General features: G+C 29.9%; 1 protein-coding gene across 5 annotated transcripts in view; it reads right to left on the minus strand.

The window, feature by feature from the left end:
• CASK (peripheral plasma membrane protein CASK) overlaps positions 1 to 21,622 on the minus strand; it is a 569,337-nt gene that overhangs the window by 507,324 nt on the left and 40,391 nt on the right. For all 5 annotated transcript variants that reach the window (XM_088193258.1, XM_088193269.1, XM_088193251.1 and 2 more), the window contains 2 exons: positions 12,861 to 12,966; positions 12,719 to 12,796 (listed from right to left, as the gene is read on the minus strand). In XM_088193258.1, coding sequence (XP_088049384.1) covers positions 12,719 to 12,796; positions 12,861 to 12,966 — 184 coding nt within the window. The remainder of the gene's footprint in view (positions 1 to 12,718; positions 12,797 to 12,860; positions 12,967 to 21,622) is intronic.

Below are 21,622 nucleotides of genomic sequence, written 5' to 3' on the forward strand. Positions count from 1 at the left end.
TATACATGTGACATGTATTCAAGAACAAGTAAAGCAATTTGTTATTTTCGGAAATATTTTATGTGAACAACAATCGGGATTTAGTTTGAAACAATTTACGGAGTATGCATTCAAGGTGGTGATAAACTATTTAATAATAGTCATTGAAGCAGTGTTCTTGGATTCCAAAAAAGTTTTTAAAACCGTGAACATATTGTATAAGACCAAGGTGTGAGTGATAAGTTGTTAAGACAGTTAATGTAAGTGTACCACAAATGATATAACGACAATATGGCATTTTCAACACTAAAAGCAGATGATTGACGGAAGCCTATCTCGAAAAGAATTTAAATCATTCTATAGAGAGAAAGAGTGAGCAACAGATCAAATGCATTTAAACAATTTTAAATCATCTGCATATAATAGAAACTGTAATTTTTAGCTGCCGTATTTATGTTATAAGGGATAGAGCAAAGGGCCCATGTTCGATTTTTAGGACTCCCGAAGGGGTGAAATATGTTTTTAAAAATCGGCCGCCATATGTTACAAACTGCCTACGATCGCTCAATTAATTAGAAAATAATAGAGCTACTGTGATACGACATTTTTTTACTAATATATAACATATACGAAATATACTTGTATTTGTGACTGTTTTGGTGAAAGACAGAAAGTTTAGTAACAGTGAAACAGGCGGAGCAAAACCCATCCAACAAAACTTGCCGAACGTGATTTAAAACTTATCTACGTTTAATTATACATAAGAGGAGCTGACAAAAACTGCGACTGATTTATGGTTGTTTTTGCACAATTTATATATGTTTTTGTGACTTTTGTGCATTTCCAAAGATCAGGAAATTATGACGACGTGACAATCAAATCAAATAAACGTTTTAGAGAAGCAGCAAGACATTGCAACCCTTCGAAATAAAATAAGGCACAGAAAAGCGTCACAGTTTGTATTATAAATTAAATAATAAAATTAATTTGAAAGCAAAAATTAAAGTGTTAAATGAATGTCAAATAATAAATCAGGGTTTTTTTAAATTAATCATAAATGTCTATTAAACATAATTATAATAATATTGATATTATTTTTAATAACGAAATATAATATAGAATCAGTAATTATTGATTAACAATTAAATTTTAAGGATCAAAAATAGGACGAAATATTAATTGTAAATACAAAATAAAAATAAATTATAAAATAATATTATATTGCTTTACTTCAACGATTGTACAACGATATTACTTATTCTTAACGAAGCTTATAAAACCATATTACAACATTTGCAAAATGAAACGATGAGATTAGAATTTAATTAAAATATATTAAAATAATGATTGTTAGAAATTTATTAAGAATGAGTGTCTTATATTTTATTAGATCTATTAAAAATGTATTATATTTCATACTAGAGAGAAGCGAAAAAATTAAGTGTGTATATAATAATGAGCACGACTAAGGAGGTGTGAGTTCAATATATAAAGAAATCTTAAAGATATTGTATGTACATACTGTGATGTATTATATTATGTGTCACCGTACCTATTATGTTTATTCTGAAATATGTTTGCTAGAAAATATTTACACGGCAACAAGTAGGCAGCGTTATCTCACCATGAGAACAAAAAGTAGAGGACATTTAAAAACTAGGTTAGAGCATCCCGCCATTCCCGTTTGCTCATTTAGCTTGGAGCTGTTTGCAAGAGATATGCCAGGACGTAGAGTACTATATGCATAATATATTGCATATTTCTATACTGTATACATGTATCACAGTCGTAGTTTTATGTTCAAACGTGCGAACTGAATGCGTTCGTGTAGTTTAATTTGCATATTCAGTGCATTTTGTACTCAACGTAGTGTGAAATTGGGCGTTTTTCATTCTTGTTCTACTCGGAATACTATCTCATGTATAGGTTGAAAAACGTAATACATACGTGAGAGTCGAACAGTGTTAGAAAATATACATAGTCAAACCTAATCCGTTACAGAGATTTATGAAATAATGAAACTCTAAATACATGAAAATTATATCGAATAACTTTTTTTTCTTTTAATTTATAAGGTGCAAAAATAGTAAATATTTAATTATATATTAAAGAACTGAAACATAAAGAAATATAATAATCCAGGTTTCAGACTTACTGCTACTGGTTTACATAAAAACAAATACATATGTGCTTCTCCAACAACTGTCCTCCCGAAACTCTTATACATATATTTGCACAAATAAAGTGTACTTTAAAATCATCAATATTCATCACAATTACTACTCTTGATACTATTGACTCTTTAAATAATTGGAAGATCTATAGAATATGTATGTGCATCAAAAGTGATAAAATTAAAACTTTATAGTAAACTTTTAAAACCCATTCATGTCAGCACAAATGTTTCAGTATTGTAAAGTATTTTATTCAAGATAATCTGTTTCATACTGGAATATAAAACGTTATAATGCATTTTAACGACGCGACGTTAATAGTAAACCCAAAGTTTGGCCCAGGTGGTATAAGATTAGCTCTGCGGCAACTTTTCACGACAAACTTCCAGCAGCGAGTAGTACCTAATTATGCATGAGTGGCCGAAAGAAACTCATCGGCTTATTAAACAACACCGCCGCAAACACCTGTTGGATCGGCGTAAAAAGCGGTAACGAATTATTGAAATATTATAACCGAGCGCCTCAAAACTCGGGTTAAATTAACCGCGCGGTTTCGCGCACAGTACATTAACAACTTCGCCAACAATACATCATACGTACAGCCTTAATAAAAAATTAACGCAACGCAAACCTACCATAGCGAGCAGCTACCCGAATTTATGTTTTCAAAGTCAAACATTATAATTGACACGTTAAAACTCTGTGGTTCGTATAACATTCGAGACGTCTTAGCTATAAAACAAAAATTCCCATATTTAAGAAACGGTACTTTATATTATTAAGCATAAAATTTGATTTATATATAAGAAAGATACTAGAAAAGTAAATATGTTACAGTGAATGTGTACTTTTTAGTGAAATTATATTTTCACTAGTATATATATAATTTCATTAACTAATAAATTAAATCAAATCTGAATATATTTTCACCAGTAGATATAAATTTCTATTAGAAAAAAATAGGCGCTAGTAAAATTTTATATAGCTCTAAAATGTTCATGAAACTCAGTTTGATCTACAACTAACCTAATGAAAGTTAAAAACTATTTTTTTATGTCAAGATGGATTTAATTTGGGTTTGAATAGCAAATTGACGTTTCGCAACTGTTACATAGTGAATGTGTATTTTTCAGCAAAGTTAGCATTTACTAATATAAATATAATTTGAATATCAGTGAAGCTATTTATTGAATGCGCAGATAATCGTGACACGTGCGTTCGAAACATGTGTCGCCCTGCAACTATTTTTTAAAACAAAATTAACCTCAGTTAAATGACAGTTTAATATCACTAGCACCTGTCAGATAAATTATATTTTCATAAGTATAAAATGTATTCCAATATAATTTCACTGAAATGCCAGTGAGAATATATATTTACTGGTAATACACATTCACTACAACATATACATATATATACAAGGCAAGTTAAAATAGAAACGCTTTTTTATTCAGTTGGCAACATATTTTTGCTTTCTGCATTTGTTTGAAATGGCCTTGTCTTTATTCCTTATCCCATCTAGTGTGAGATTCGTTTAGTGTTTCTTTTACTTTGTGCCAACATGTTTTTGTTTATGATAATAACGTTATGCGTTACAACAAAGTAAACATAAACAACTACTAAGTAGTGAGACAAGAGACCTAAATCAGTCTGTAAATTAGTGACATATATTTTGAAATCGATTGGAATTATAAATATAAATTATATTAAATAAATAACTTTAATTTCTCAGCTATGAAACATCATGGTTCATGCCCACGGGATTCGAGCTCAACTTTTTCGGATATTAGTCACCGACTTATATAATATAACATTATATATATGATATAAACAGTAAGGAAGAAGTTCATGAACAAGAAATGAATTTAAATCTATAATTTATAAAAGAGTAAAAATACGTTTTGATAGGCATTTTGAACCTTCATGATAGCTGTGAAGAAGTGTTTAAATCTGTTCATATTAATAACGATTAGGAATTTATAGGAAACTCGAAGCACGTTGGGTGCCGAAAAAAAACAGGTGCAAGATTTCTATAACATTGAAGTACAGAAACGTTCCCAGACATTTTTAAAACTAGATAACGAGGCGCTGAAAAATTATTATATTTTTTTAATAATTTTCTAATCTTTACTTTTTAAAAATCATCCATATATATGTATATTAAATAATTGTATCACAATTATGATATAAAATATGTTGATCTCTAAATCATCGATTAATGCTTTAAATATTCAAGTCAAGTCGACCAAGCAATATATTTCGCTAAATAAGTAAGTTTCGAAGCCTATTTCAATATTTCAATATAGATTAACTTAACCAACTTAACTAATTCCGTTTGCTTTTCTCGCCCATTTTCTAGGTCATTCCTCAGATCTTACGCTATTTTTAGTATGTTACTATCCACAAACGATCAATTAGTTTGTCAACAAAAGACACGCATGACCTCAAAACGCCTATTATCTTAACATTACGTAAAAGTAAACAATAATTGGAAATTAAAGCAAGTAAATACAATTTCACTTATTATATATTTTGTATTAGTTATATAGCATAGTTTCTTAACCTTTTTACATCCACGGACCACCAAAAAAATAAAAAAATGTTTTGCGGACCATCAACATTGGAAATAAATAATAAATATTTATATAATTGATTTTTTATTCAAAGCAATTAATTTTGCAACACAGTATGCTAATATAGCCATATTTAATTTAAAATAATTTAAAAATACAGCATAAAATTCGATTGTTTATCGAAATAATAAAAATCAATTATTATATGAATTTTCAGTATTATTTATAGATCTTCAAGAATTCCTATAGAGCTATTCAGAACGATGTATAAAAAGCCCTATGCAAATACAAGCGAATACAGAACAGATGTGAAATTAATTTTATTACTTGCGGCCCACCCTAAAATCTTCGCGGACCACCGGTTAAGAAACTATGACCTACAATGCATGAATTACCGGTAAATATCGCTAAATTTCATTACCAAATTAACGGTATTTCAAGTTATTCAAAGAATCTTTTTTTTTTACTTTTTAGCGTATTTTTTTTAAAACTTCTATAATAATTTAGTTTCCAAATATTTATTTATATTAGACTATACGAACATCAAATATTAAACGGTAAAATATTCGAATATATTTGAAAAGTCAGAAAGAATCGAAAATTACAGTTATAATATTGAATACCAGTTTATTTATATTTCTATGGTAGCAATATAAAATATCAAAACTATTTATTTTATTTTTTATGAACTCTAAATATGCACAGAAATTTATTTTAATTATTTCAGCTGCTAAAGAGACTCAAATAGTTGCTGTTGATGTGGGCTTTATTTTTAGAGATGGGTTGCAACAACTTCAACATGCTTTACTCCAAAAATATAAAAAAAGTAAATAGGCTTAATTAAACATTATTCGTATTGTTTAAAACTCAATACCAGTCATTAAAAAAACACAGATGCATACCATTAAGCCATTGAGGAGTATCGCCGTACATGTACGGCTGTCGATCAGCGGTCAATTAAGATACCCCAAAAATAATAAATAAAAAACATAATAATTATATAATATTTTTTTAAATTTAAATTAATGTAAATGATGTCTATAGAAAATACTACTAATAAATTAAAGAATACGAAATAAATTAATATAACAAAATATAGTTTATATTAATTTTAAAAATAATATTGAAAGCTTTTGTATTAATATAAAAAAAAAACAGCCGAGTAATGTAAAATAAATTAACGAAACTTAATAATAAATACAAAAAAGTAGTAAAAACAAATCAAAGCAATAAAACGCTGAGAATAGCTGATTTTTTTATACTTTACTATACATGCAATATAAAATAATAATATATAAATAACAACAGAACTAATTATGAAAAAATAAAACGGAAATTGTCCGAGGTTACCGAGAATGGGAGGTAAAGTGGGGGTAATTCAGTCGACTTGGCCAGCTTCGAGCGCTTCCGAACATTGTCGGCATTATTTCCGAGTCAAAGGGACAGAAGTCAGAGCTGCTTTTTCGAGCGCGAGCGGTGAGATACTTCCCCTTTCGCTTTCTCGCGTGTTAAGTGACGACACGCATGTCGAGCGCTGCATCGTGGTCACGTGGTTAAGTTATAATACCACATGCTTATCGGGGACTTCAACAGACTCTCACTGACATCTTTGAATATTTTAGGGCACCAAAAGGGATTAATTATATTTTTGATAGTATATTCTTCTAACAGATAGCGTTATTATATTTTTTTCATATAAAATTAAATAATTAGTGGTACTTGATTTTGTTAAAAAAAAATCGTTTCGAATATCCTTATGTATTTTCCTAGATCGGTTTATATAAATGTCACACCATAACGAATTATTATTTAGAATCGATGGCGACAAATCCTAGGATAGTCACAGATGTGGTGTTCGTATTTTGAAGTATCATTTTTATGCCTTATGGCATTTTGCAAAAGCCGACAAAGATTTTGCGTAAATTGAATATTTACGACCGACAAGTTTTCACTGTATTGGTGAGGGCACACACTAACTTTTATAATTATCAGTAACGTAATTTTAATAACATGACAATTTAAAAATTGCGATTATTTGGCACATTTTTCGATCGCGCGCAAATATGCGGGCTGTACGTGACAGAAGCCGCCGTCCGGACGTCATTCACGGCCGCCGTTCAGACTGCATATGAAATTTGCGACAGTGTGGTCGCTTACTCGAAGTCGTAGGTCTCGGCGGACTTCAATTGTAATGTCCACAAAGTGTAGTGCAGGCAAAAGGGTTAACTCAAAAATAAAGGCACCCTTTGAAAGTTCCACAAATACATAGAACTTTTTTGCTACTATTTTGTATGCAATTAAACGATTCTTATGAAGTAAAAGAGAAAAATCTTTAGCAGCACGCGAGCACTCTAAAAATGGACACACTGTATGGGCAGTGGTAGAAGTTCCAAATGTAGGTCAAGTGCAAGAAATGGAAATGGCGTTTGTTCATCGCATTATACGTGTGGAAACAAATATGTTTTATTTCAAGTATTTATAAAAAAATCGAGTACCGCGTAAATCGAGGAAAAAGTGTATAAGCAAATAGCTGTTGTTGATATAAAATATTTAGAGGAAACATGTTAACGTTCTAATAATAATTTCTAACAACATAATAAATTATTAGTAAACACGGTGTTTTAACATATATTATTTCTCGTGACCTAGATCAAATGGGGTGACGTCACTTGTCATATGTCCTGTTGTTTCCGAATAAACTGATTTCGCGGAAAGATAATGTTGACTGGCTTCCTAGTAAGCCTAGTAAGAAGTTTGGTGTATTGTACCAATCTTATATCAATATTGGAAATAAATAATAACACTTGTCTAAATAAATTGAGCTTATCCCAGAGACAAGGTGCCGAAACAGCCTTAACAATTTCAATGATTATAAATAGAATAATTTTTCGCATTAACTAGTGCTTTAATCAAAATGGGCACGCTTATTGTAAAATTAATTTAAAAATATAATCTTATTATATTTAAAAAGTATTGAATTTCAAAAGAAACGTAGTTTTAAACTTATAAAAACGTAATTTAATATCCTTCTAACAGTTTCTTTAGCAGCTGTTGTGTTCAATATACGATAGGGTAAGTATATCGCTTTGTTATATCTGCTTTTGAAAGCACTCCCGGTGTTCTCTCATTGGAAGAGCTTTAAATAAGATTAGCATTTTGAGTTTCCTTTATAATTTGTAAACGACTCGTATTATAATTTTATTACATTACAGGTTTATTACATTTCGTTCTCAATAAGCCACAAACGTACATTATTATCTTTCATGTTGATTAAAATATAAACATACATGCAGCAAGAAAAAATCAATATTTAATATTCCGAAAATATTAGAAACTGCTATATTTTTGTATTGGTGCTCAATGATATATTTCCTTAAGCTAAGGGTCTGATATTAAATTGTATAAACATCAAGTATAAACTCGCTTCAGCGAATATTAATCGTATATTATGCATATATTGTGAAATATAATAACGCCCTCTATACTAAATTTAATAATAGAATAATCTCTTCGCATTAACTAATTGGATAGTTACACTAAATTGACTGTGAAAGCTTTAAAATTATATAGCTTTCTAAATATCATATAATACATATATTATGAGAGATATTAAAAAATATATATACAAAATGAAAATGATTTTTATACGCTGTTAAATATTTCCCTTTCCATCAATCGCTGAAATGTGTTTGCAGTGTGTTCAAATTGATAGTGGTTATTTATGATTTTGATAAGTGACGAAGCGCGTTTTGTGATTATATGTTATAAATATGTAGTATGTGGCAAAATAATATAATGAATTTTAAGTTACTTTTATGGCGTTAAATCCGTTGTTCTTAAGAAGTCGTCAAAAAAATTGTAAGTATTATACGATCGATGAACTTTATAAACAGCTTGAATAAAGTTGTTGAATGTGTAATACAATAAATCAATCCTAATGTATAATATTATTCTATAAATATATTTTATGGACTTGTATGATATCTTTACTTTACGATTATCCCTCGTATATGTTATTATTACATGATTACCGAGCGGTAACACAGTTGGGAAATCATAGAAAAGGATCCGCTTACTGGGGTTAAGGGTAGACCATAGAAGCAATTTGCTGTAAGGTTTATTATGTAAATATATTGACCTCTTCTAGGTTACAGAGTTGCGTTGCCCGCTTTTCTAAGACGCGGGCGCTCCTCGTCAAACGAACAAACTTTGAATTGACATACATAGTTCGGAAAGCTTCTTGGCTCGAGATAAACTCGCCGCCATTAGAGAGGCAAAGGATCCCCTCGCGAGTTTCTCAAACAAAATTAATAATCTTAAAATTACCGACGCGACCTGGACCGATCGGTTCTTCCCGAAACTTTCTACAAACTTCTTATCGTTATCTACGGCGCTTTCGGCAAAATTGCGAGACTAATAAATTCTCAAAGAAAAATCTCTATGAGCGTGTTGAAAATTCATTTTCTCTGTGTATGCTGAAGATTGAAAATGAACGCTTGACATAATATGTAGCAAATAATATACTTCTTGCCATTGTTTAACGCTTAAGAAAACAATTTTTCCTTCGCCTTTTAAATTAATTAATCAGTGACAACCGATGGCCTTCCTCTCCTATTAATCATAAGCGTCACTTATTTTTGCTTTAAATTGGCAATACGTCATTTCCATGAGCATAAACATGGCGGTAATGAATTTCATTTTAAAAAGACGAACGAAATATGCGCTAGGAAAATTTATGAATTGACACAACCGTTTAAAACCGTTTCACCTCAAATTAAACAGCAGTGCTACTAGAAAAGTAAAGAAATCTACATTTTTACTAAATATATGTAAATATATTTACTTTGCGAATATATAAAGACAGCATATTAAAACTAATTATTAAAAAATGTTTACAGTAAAATAAAGTATCATAAATTAATATATGTATTAAATTATGTTATTCACGAAATAGTATATTACAAGTACACTACAAAATTCAATAACGCTGTTTTATTTCGGTATTCTATGATACGACGAAATATCATGTAATGTAACCCCATTCTCAAACATTTGCTCGGAATATCAATCATATGAAAGCCACCTCAAACGCACTGTTCTTGAGTTTGCTAAAAGTCTTGCTAAAGTTTCCGACGTGACAACGATATGGCATCCTTGCGTAATATTTATCAATGAAACGACGGGGTTAATTGAAACAATGGGTAATGGAGCAAACTTACAATTGAAATGCAATATAACGACAGCTATATGTATTATTAAATATTAGAAATTGATATTAATAATATCTTAAAGCGTATTTGAGCAATTACTAACATCCGAAGGAAACCTTTTTAGTCAATGTGTAAAATATATTAAATTTGATATATAATATTACATACAACTTTATATTTCATATAATAACATACATAACTATTTTAAAAAATCGCAGTAGTGATATCAACGTAATTATCTACAATGGATAGCCGGCAAGATTAAGGGTCGGTAAATTACGGACCGCGGGCCAAATCCGGCTCGCTGACTGATATAATTTGGTTTTTATGATTAGATTGCATATTTTCAAACTTTTTAAAAGTTCAATGTATATGCTATAACGGAGCAGCTAACCATCGAGTTAAGGTTAAGTTAAACTAAAAAATTAAAGTGACACTATAATCAATTCGCGCATACCTCATTGAATAATTATTAAAAAAAATATCTATTTATTAATAGTAAAGTAAGGTTTTATTGTTGCAGCCGAAGAAATGTATTCCAGAAAAATATATTTCAATATATCGGTCTTTCGGCGAGAACAGTTGTGAGTAACATCAATAGCCAATTAAATAGCAGAAAAATGAAGTACTTTTTTCGGCCTCACCTAGTAGTTTCCAAATATTTTCGACTCTAAACGCCTTTGTTAAATCCATGTTTTCTCTATGTGAAATTTTAACAAGTGCACTTTGCGAAATAGAAAATATTTTATATAATTTACCTGTTTTATATAAATAGTATCAAAAAGTACCAATTTTTAGAGGCTTCTGGAAATAGTTAGTTACTGAATGAGTCACAAATTTTCATCACAATATTTAATCGAGGACTCAGCACTATGTTTAAAGTAACTAAATGAATAGTCTGCATTAAACAATTGCAAACGAAAATATGCTTAGTAAAGTTGAGAAAGCGTAAACAAATAATCTAAGTTAAATAGACTAAAACGTGTTACATCCGATAGATTGAATTTTCATTTTTCGTAGAAAAATATTTTTGTTTAATTATTTTATTAAGTACAATACATTAAAGGTACAGGAAAATTTTGGAATAATATGGTGTATTTTTAAATAATAATGTGTACAGTACAGTGTAATGTATAAAAGGTTCCGGTGTAATGAAATCGAAAATGGCTTTAAAAACAAGCAATAAATTATTGTACGTTGCAATGTGCACTGGGTTTGAGGAGGTCAAGGCTTAGTTGGAAAATTATATGAGGCTTGTGAAAATGCAAGGTGTTCAAAATTTCTGATTATTAATCATATTATTAACCAACAGGAACTTTGTAGGAAACATCTCAATCTATCGTGTGTTATTGAACAGTGATGTTCGCGAGCATCAGTTTTGTGAATTTTTTTAACATAAATGAAAACCGAATATGCTATTCAGCAGTTCGATAAATTAGTCATGGTAAACTTTTTGTATATTATAATAGCTCAGATAATATGTAATACTAAACGAGTTTAAAAATTAGCTTTTGCTGCAAATATCATAGGATTTCGTAACGAATATAACTTAAAACAACAATATAAATTTGTAAGAAATTACGTTCACTTTAATTTCTGGACCTTTACAAAAAAAAGTTGGGCCAGATGAATATATTATAGTAGCAAAATGCCACCAGATAAAGCTACAACCAGTTTAAGCGAATGTAGCTGAAACCATGAAGTATAAATTGTATATTGGCGTAATATAAAAAAATATAAAAACTGTTTTTAATACTTTTGTTCAAACATAAGTAACTGATTATCAAACATGTTTATCAATGTGTGTAATGATATATACATATATACATATTGATCATTTTAAATACTCCATAAATTACATCATTTTCTTATGACTAAGAAACTGTATCAAGGGACTAAAGTTCGAACGCAAACTATCTCTACCTCAAACTGCTATAATAAAAATATTTTGAAAACCAGTTATTCATAAAATTTTATATGATGATGAATTTAATGCATTATCTCTAGCAGTGACTAAACTAGTTTTCAATGCAGAAATTAGATTACTATTAAAAACATACAAAAATCGTTTTTAAGCTAACCATTTTCAGTAACCACAAAACCAGTAAATAATGTTTTTCTGATGAAGATACTGATCCAAAAAAGATGTGAGTATCATACTTGATGACAATATTTCGCATTCCACACATTATATATTATAATATAATTCATGCAAATCCTTATTTTAATTAACTTGTAGCGTAAGTAAAATTAAGGTTTCAGGACATATTTTTAAAAGTAAAAATTTATAGGGATAAGTGCGTAGTTTGGTCCTCAGATTTAAATTTATTCCAGTATACTTAAACCATATGGTTTGGTATGGTGATACAAAAAACATTTATTTTTAATTTGAATAAAAAAATATATATCTAAGCATTTAACTAAAAAATATCAAATATTAAATGTTATCTTTCTCTCATTATGCACTGAAAACCCACCACGGCACTCTGTTAATTCACAGAAAGAATTTTAACCCAAGAGTTTTCAGTACTTTAACCGTAATTAGCACATCGTTAAAGTTTCCAGTTAGTCGCTTCTTAAAAAGCAAATGCCTTCATTATCCTTGGCAAAACTGTGAAAAACCAGATACATAAACGTTGAGATTAACCAAGTTATTCGAGACATGCCTCAATGCATAATCCGGACAGTTTTTGTTTACAAATTAACATCGTTTCAATGGTTGTTTGATCGATTTAGACGTTGACCGATTACAATGTATTAACTATACGCAATATGTACTCACCAAGCAACAGCCTCGCTGTAGACGAAGCCAGCCATCGCTCTTCTCACAACTTCGAAGCAAAGATCGGAACCGTCCATGCTGAAATCAATTACACAGTTTAAACATCGTTCGAATTGTTTGAGTATTAAAAATGTGCACTCACTATTCGAACACCATGTAGAGCATCCCCTCCGAGCTGTAGGTCTCCAGCAGCTCGACTATGTGCGGGTGTTTCAGCATGTGGCATATCGTCGCTTCCCGTTTCAGATCTGAAAATTCGATTTAACACAACGTCGTTCAGAGCACGTCAAAATGTCGAGGGAATAGTTTCAGTCGCGGCGGTAAGCGGATAATGAAAATGGACGGTTAAAAATGACAGTTAAAGCGATTATCTAGCGAGCTTGCGTTTCGGTGTCGACGTTGATTTCCGTTTAATTTAATTATGCATTAAAAACATAATTGTTCACGCGAGAGTGCACACAATTATAGACATAATGTCTGCGTCTTAAAATCAATATGCGAAATTTCCCATTTTCTCATTATACGATAATATAATACAAAGCGAATAGATTGCCGATGCGGAATGTTTGTGGTACGAAATTTAAAAAAAGATTATCCTCTCGATGCTAAATAAAATGTTACATAATGTATTCGCTCAAACGTGTGCGCACGCCTTAAAAATCTGATATTATTTAAGTATGAGTTGAATCAATATTGATGTGGCTTTATATCTGAAATATCACATATTCAGTTCAGAAAAAAATACTTTCTTAAATTTCTATATCATATATCCCATTAATGTTTTTTTATGTTTATAATATGCTGAGATTTAACTTATGTTAAAGTAAAGTTTATAATATAAATAAACGTTTTTTATATTCTTTTAAAGTAACCCTCTGCTGTATCTATACACAACTTTATACGTTAAAACTAAGTATAAATTGTTTCAAAGCAATTTACAAAATAGCCTAGTTTTACGATACAGTTACCTATTCGCTATACTTAAATTATATTATCCGTGTTCACTTTTTCACTTGGGAAAACAAAATAAATTTAACGAAAAAATCAATTGAACGTGCTGCGATGTAAGCCGGTGCATTATCATGGTAGCGCAGCGGGTGCGGTTTTTAAATATTCGATTTCATAAATTTTGTCAGTCAGCGTTAATTTTGCGCTGCTCTAGCAGATTATTTACAATTGCGACGTTTGGACGATTAAGCTCGTCTTTACTTCTTACGATCTACCTACTCGCTTAAATTTCACAAACGACTCAAAACCATTAAATTCCTCAAAATAATATGATTAATGTTATTTTAAAAACATAAAAACTCGATTTGAAAACTCCGCGTTAGTGAAGAGTTAACGAGTCGCTCTTGAAAGTTAACCCTTTTAATTATGAGCTTACTAATTTACTAGATGTATATATAACATTTTTATTAAAATAATACGTTACAGCCCTGCTACGCAAAGTGATAAAGTTTAATAAATTAAAAGCAAATGTTTGCGAGCAGTAATTTAAAATATAGTGACTATACGAAATTTTTCACGATATATATTGTAAACGACTTTGATTAATAAACGCTGTTAATCATGCCCCATTTTTTATATATCTAAAATCCATTTATTTTATGGAAAAGAGAGTTGCTTAATCAAGAGTAAAAAAAGTTAACTTATCTCTTTTTTTATTGATATAAAAACAGGATTTATTGAACTATATGAATGTTTACTTAAAACTCTATTAAAATTTGCTTTTTTGTCATATCATATGTATTTTTTTATTTTAATAAATATTATTTATTTATTGAGGACGGGTGGTATTTAGAGATAGATAGCCGCCTTAGTAATTTTAATGAATACATATGTGGTTAGTTACAGGTTATTGTTACGAATATAATAAGAATGAGATCAGCGGACAAGGCGCCACAGATCGTCGTACTCTAAGCGTGTTCGCCAGTTCGCCGCCGCCACGTCAGTGTTTCCAGAGTGCCGCCAACTTGTGACCAAATAAATCAGCCCCCACAATTAATACGAGAAAATATTTTAAAAAACCCTACATTTTCTTCGTCGTGTCAATATTAAACGTACGAGTGGCGTCATTTTTTACTTTTTTAAGGAATATGGAAGATAAAGAAAATTACTGTTTTAAATCAACAAATAATCCTAAAAATAAAGCGGAATTTTTGATTAGATTACAATACTGCGTAATTCAGTGAGATAATAGGGAGTATAAGTACCGTTGTTAATTGAGATGTTTCTTTAGAATCACTTGCGAACAACTTGAGTGGTGTTACCGTCAATTTGATTAAATCGTTAATCTCTTAACATGGATATGGACATGTGATTTAGATGTCTTGGTACTGGATGAAACAAGACGTTCCTGTACGTTTGTTATTGATTTAGCTCCGAATTATCGGAGCTAAATCAATAACAACGAATGTAATTATTATTTTTGTAAATTGAAATAATAACTATGAAATAATAAAAAATATTTCTATACAATAATATTAACCAAAAAAAAGGACTTCATCCTAAATATATTAAGTTAGCTATTTCGTTGAATAAGAATTAGTATTTCATTATAATGCTCTAGGAATAATTATAAAAAAATATATTGTCAACAATTAGACTAGCTAAAGCGATTCATTTCAGAAAAAAACAACACTGGCCAGCAGTTAAGGGTATTTTTCATCACGATAACAACACTCCTCATAAAGCACGAGTCACGCTCAAAAATTGTAAGGCAGTTTAAATCGAAAGTATGACATGGCACCATCAGATTTATCATCTTTCATCAGTCTCTAAAACACATTAATAGGCAACGGTTTATTAATACAATGCATTAATGTCCGAGAGGAGCACAAAGCGTAAAGAAGGAATTAAAAATTTAAGAGTAAGTTACACACAAATACATTAGATATCTATTTATAATTATTAATCCAAAAATATATTTACGTATTAAGCTCAATTTTAAAAATCCGTTATTAAATTTCTAAAAAATGTACTTAATTAATTTTATCGTGAGAAGATAAATATTATTTTTAGCATTTTGCCCATATTATTGCATTTTTTCAACCTCAATTTCCAGTATCGTTTCGTATCGATTTAATCACATAAAAAAACAAATAGAAGAAAAAGCTCGTATCGGTTAACCTGAGATTTACCCTCGGGGTTGAGAGGGAGATTTACGCTCTTATCTCTGTCACGTCGAAAATATCGTTTAGCCAACTTGTTGGATAAGAAGGCCGCATTGTTTTACGCTTGTATACGAATAGTTTGCCGGGTGTAATGAATCTTTTATCGCATTCTCCGAATAATCCGGATTAAAGTAGAAAGAAGACGATGAATTTCTAGGACAAGCGTACTTAGCATAATCTGGTTGAGTGTCTAGGAAGTTCACAAACCCTCACATATAAAGGCTTACAAGTAAAGCCATACAAACTAGACATATTACAATATATACATATATACGTTTTTACAAATTGAAACAAATATTATCAGATTAGTCTTTACTTTAATAAAACTACATCATACAGAGTATATAATGTAAATTTTATGAGATATGGTACAGGGTATTCACTAACAACAATTCACCGACCGGTAAATTCATCGAATAAAAAATTCGTCGCGATAAGTACACCGATTCTAATATTGATCGCTAATGGTTTATTTATTTCATTTCCTAGTCTCTCATTTTATCAGTTAAATATACACATATAAAATTTATTTTTTTAATATTTTTGTAGCTTTTGATTTGAAATAGAGGGATAAAATAAGGACGATTTTTCGCCGACCGATTAATTATTTTCATTATCGTTTTTATTTTTTTTAAGATGTTTTTTTTTATTTATAATTCTATAAACTGTTCTTGATATTTTTATTGTTTAATTTACAGTTCTGTGTAGCTATGTATGATATAATTCTGTCAATTTTTTAACTGGCAAATTTTTTAGAATTGATAAAAGTGCTCTTGAAAAAAGGATTGTTATATATTATGTGCAACGCTAATTTTGTACCCGGGAATGCATTTAGATGAAAAAAATATTTCTTATACAATAATTAAATACAGTGCCTTATTACATATTACATATAATAAAAATAATAATAATAAATGGACAGTACTCTTGTAGAGATCTCAAAAAAAATAAAGGAGTAAAATTTAAGATTTTTTAAAGATAATATGCCAAAATTTCCATCACTGCTCAAGCACTACTCCCAAGGCATTTTTGCTTAAAACACATCTGTCTAAACTGTGGATGAATTACGCCTGGAAAGGGGATTAGAAAAATGTGACAACGTGGCACTTGGCGATGCTAAAAGGTAGTCGATTGTCAATCGACCACCTTAACAACGACTCTGGGACTTTCTGTAAAGAGAGTAAATCCGAATATATGCGAATACTCTAAATCACTTTCAGGTCAACTGCATATATTAAATATATTAAGCTTTAAATTATTGCTGCATGTGTGTCATTAATAAAGAGCTAAAAGCACAGAGGACCCAGATTTGATCCCTGTAGTAAAACATAATGAGCGTTTTTTAATTATTTAACTTAAATAGAAAGGACATACAAACTTAGATAATGAGTATTACACGAGCTATCGTAAGAAAATTGCCAGCAACTAGAATGTCTAGATTAAATTATTATGGCTCCGTTATTATAAAAAAAATATTTCGCAACATATGGTATAAATGATTGAATAAATATTAAAAATATTAAATTGACACTAAAAAGTGTATGTTATAAATCTGTCGCTTATATCTAGAGTCTCCAATTCGAGTAATCGAGTACTCGATACTCGAGTATTTTTGTCTATTTTTCAAGTACTTGATAATCGAGTATTTTGAAAATTACTCGATTATTACTCGAAATTAAACAATTTTGAAATATTTCAGAAACAAAAATAACTTTAACTCGGTCCGGTAAAGGTTAACGTCTTGCTTTTATTTGGCGTTTATGCCCGAAGTCCCGAGTTAGAGCGGTTACTATCAGGTATAATTTTTTCATAGTTCCATAGTTGCATAGTTCCGGTCGTCGGCTATGTTAGTGGGTACGACGGAGAAATTTCTTTTGTGTTTTCTGTTCGACAGTCCCGACTTATCTAATTTATGGCAATGAACAATATGAGATATCAACAAAAAAAATTTTTAGGTTTTATGACTATGCAGTTGTAGCGTAAAGTGTTGTCAATTGTTTATACTGATCCCTCAGCTTAAAATATAAATCAAAACAATTGTGTGTTTTAGAGGCATTTAAAGTAAAGTCAGTTCTTTGCGAACCGTTTAGCTCTAGAGTGAAAGGGATTCACCCAAATACATCTTCGAAGGATATAGATTTAAATTCTTCGCATTAATCAGAAGGAGTAGAATATTGTATATTGTTAAGAAAAAAAATCTATTCAAGAAGAATTACAAAATGCTATTTTGTCAATAGTCGAAGGAAATAAGAGAAAAGCAGAGAAGGGAATGAAAGAAGAGAACATAAAAAGAGAGTTCAAAAAATTTTATATCTATAAAAAGCAAACAGATATAAATTAGAAGCCTTATCCAACGCGTTAATGACAATAAGACCAACATCAACAGCAACGGAAAGGGTTTTTTCCATAACGGGAATAATAAAACCAAAGGTTAGCAGTAATATTAAATTCGAGACACTTTTTGCATTATTGTTTTTAAAAAGTATGTTCGTGAAGTTAAAATAATTGTAAGAATTACCATACCAAGTATTTTATTTATTTATTTATATGTGCACGAATTTGAATAATAGCTATTTTGGTACATTTGGTAAATACTCGAAAGTACTCGAGTACTCGAGTATTTTAAAATTTTAATATTCGATACTCGAGTAGTTGATGGTTCGAGTAATTGGAGACTCTACTTATATCCCATATGACAAGAGTGAATCGTATGGTCTTTAATTAACTAAAACATATGACTACGTTTGTTTCTAAGAAAAAAAACGAATTATTTGTGAAATGGGACACCACCGTGTGAAACCTTTTAACAGCACAAGTTGCAAAGTACGCGCTATAAATCAGAAATAATTAAATATATCCTTCATCTTTCAGATAACGCATGTATTCATATTTTCCCTCAAAACGGCCGTTATTAATCTCATCTAGCGGGCAAAGGCAATATTCTCCACTTTCTTGTATTGATCGTTTCACTGGCGGGCACACCACTTCGTCTCAGACAACTCCTCTGAGACTTCTACTGACATTCACACTTCAGAGTTCAAGCAAAGATTGCAGAAGCCGCCGCTTCTCTCTTCATATCTACTGACACAGCTCAACCCGCTTTGGATACGCTCACAACCTACAAATGCACTCACGAAAAACATAACAAATTAAATAAATAAAAAACAAGACTGTGTTGATAAAAATGAACCCCTTCTGACACGAAGAGCAGGACAATATTATATTTACTGAAAGACCTCAGTTTTAAAAGCGTATTATTATTAATGTTGTGAATTTACAGTAATAACATTACAACAAGATAACAATAAACATTTCTGATAATTATGTCTCGCCATAATTGCTACTCTATTATTATTAGTATAATTATGAATTAGTTATAATATACATAACTTTCATATATTCGTATACATATATGCATATATTAATATGCACGTGTGTTACATAAATATGTATTATATTTAAATAAGTAAATAACTGCGCTAACATTTTCACAGTTACATAGGAATTTTAATGTAAAGCGATTCAAGTTATATCAAATCAAGAGTAGTTGAACATTGTTACATTCAACACGCGATATCTACTAATCCAATTTGTTCACTTAACTATTAGGAACTGTAATGGAACATAGTTACGTGATAAACGATAAGCTCTCGTGTAGCTAAAAGCAATATTAGTGAACATTAGGCAAGCTCTAATTTAAAATCCATATTATGTTTATTTGTAATTATCTTTCAATCAGAAACCAATAGACTTTTTATTATACAGTTATTATATCATAAAAATATTTACGCTACATCACTTTTCGCTGTCATATACGATGTGATCGCAAGGGGAAAAGAACACTTTCCACGAAGCAGTAGCAAAAAACGAAATAATATCAAGGTTCATGAAGAAGCTTTTTTTTTCATGCGCACATTTTTTCTCATTCTGTGTATATACTCGTTGTATCTTCCAAAAAGGAGAAAATATTTGATTACGACGTGCGAAGGCTCGTTTCGTCACCGAAATTGCTTTTCAAATTCGTAACAAGCCATAAGGTAAACTCGATTATAATAAAATAAAGAAATGTAAAACAAGCGGCATGAATAAATCCATTGATTAAATCACAACACGTGACTCGGAGGTTCTTTCCTTTAAAATGTATTCCCTTATCAATTCCTACGACCTTTCTCGTTAAGCGATTTCAATTAGAAAATATCACCGTCCTTGAAGTTTAAGGAGAGACGACCATTCGCGCTCGATGACCTTTCGCATTGTCCGAAAAACTCGGGTTTATTGTGATATAAAAATTTATTCAATTTCGTATTTACCAAAGGCTCCATTGCGTATTCTGATTTTATTTCGGAGCGTTAATCGAATTCGTTTTTTACGCGTTCGTTTGAAGCGATTGTTAATTTTGAACCTATTGTATACATGTTGCGTGCAATTCGACATGAAACGAATGTATTACGCAGTAAAAAAATATTCTATGGTGAGCTTTTATTGAAAAACAACTTATGATTATTAATTAACGATTTTATTACACATATATACATAGATTAATATCCTGTAATCGTTACTACACACATACACATACAAGTTAGTAACTTTTAAGACTCATGGACAGCAAAAATACGAGGGATATTCGGAAAGTAAGAGTATAAGAAGCATGTAAGAGAAAATTGGGTAGATGTATGTTAAGGAAAGATGGATTACGCTTTATACGCACTCGTACATTATTTTTGCTTTAACGTAAGTTACAGACATCTACCTATAGTGATATATGTAAAACATTAGAAAGAACGAAAATAGTATAAAAATCACGAATTCTAAATGCATCTTCAATTGCGCCATATAATTTCGCCCCGAAGTATTATTTTCATATACATACGTATATATTTAGTATAAAAATATTATCAATAAAACTATGAAAGTTAACAACCTTAAAGTATGTACATACTAAGAGCTTTATTACCATAACATTTCAAAGTATGATTTACATATATTCAATAAAACACACATTCCTGGCTAATTATTAACATAAATAATCAAAATGGATAGACAGGCACGATTTGGATTACGTAACATTAGAAACCTATAAGGTAAAATTAAAATTTAATTTTCAATAGCATAGTTTTATGACGAAAGTATAATATATAATAAAAATATAAAATGAAATAAAATAATTTTTATATTTATCTTAAAAAAATAACTCCGAAATGAAGCTATAAAAATAATATATAATACCCTTTTTAACACTCGGCTTAAAAACTTTATAATAGCCTTCAAATACCAACAATCAAAGAACATTGTTTCGCAACAATCGAACAACAATATTAAAAACAGCCTTAATAAATTAAAATATCAGCACAAAATGGCAAATCAAAGTTTAGAGGCTGAAGAATGCTCAGCAATAATTCCAGATTTTTAGTTAAATTTATGTACTTGAATTAGCACTTTACATTTTTCTTTTTTTCTTTCACTTAAATTGTTCAAGATTTTTTAGTTTTTATCCCTTAAAATTTAACCATAAACGTTCCATTTTGTATTATATTTAAGCAAACAACAAACTTGTAAACATGAAAATGGTTATAACAGAAGCATGTGTGTTAATAAAATGAATTATTGCATTGAAATAAACGAGATATATTATACAAATAACAAAAATATTAATGTTATTATTTCATATGCAACTAAATTATTTTTATTATTAATATGCTAACATAGATTATTACAATATTTATTTATTTTG

The sequence above is a fragment of the Plectrocnemia conspersa genome, unplaced genomic scaffold (assembly GCF_051122295.1).
Source record: "Plectrocnemia conspersa isolate PC_06_02 unplaced genomic scaffold, ASM5112229v1 ptg000001l, whole genome shotgun sequence".
Taxonomy (NCBI): domain Eukaryota; kingdom Metazoa; phylum Arthropoda; class Insecta; order Trichoptera; family Polycentropodidae; genus Plectrocnemia; species Plectrocnemia conspersa.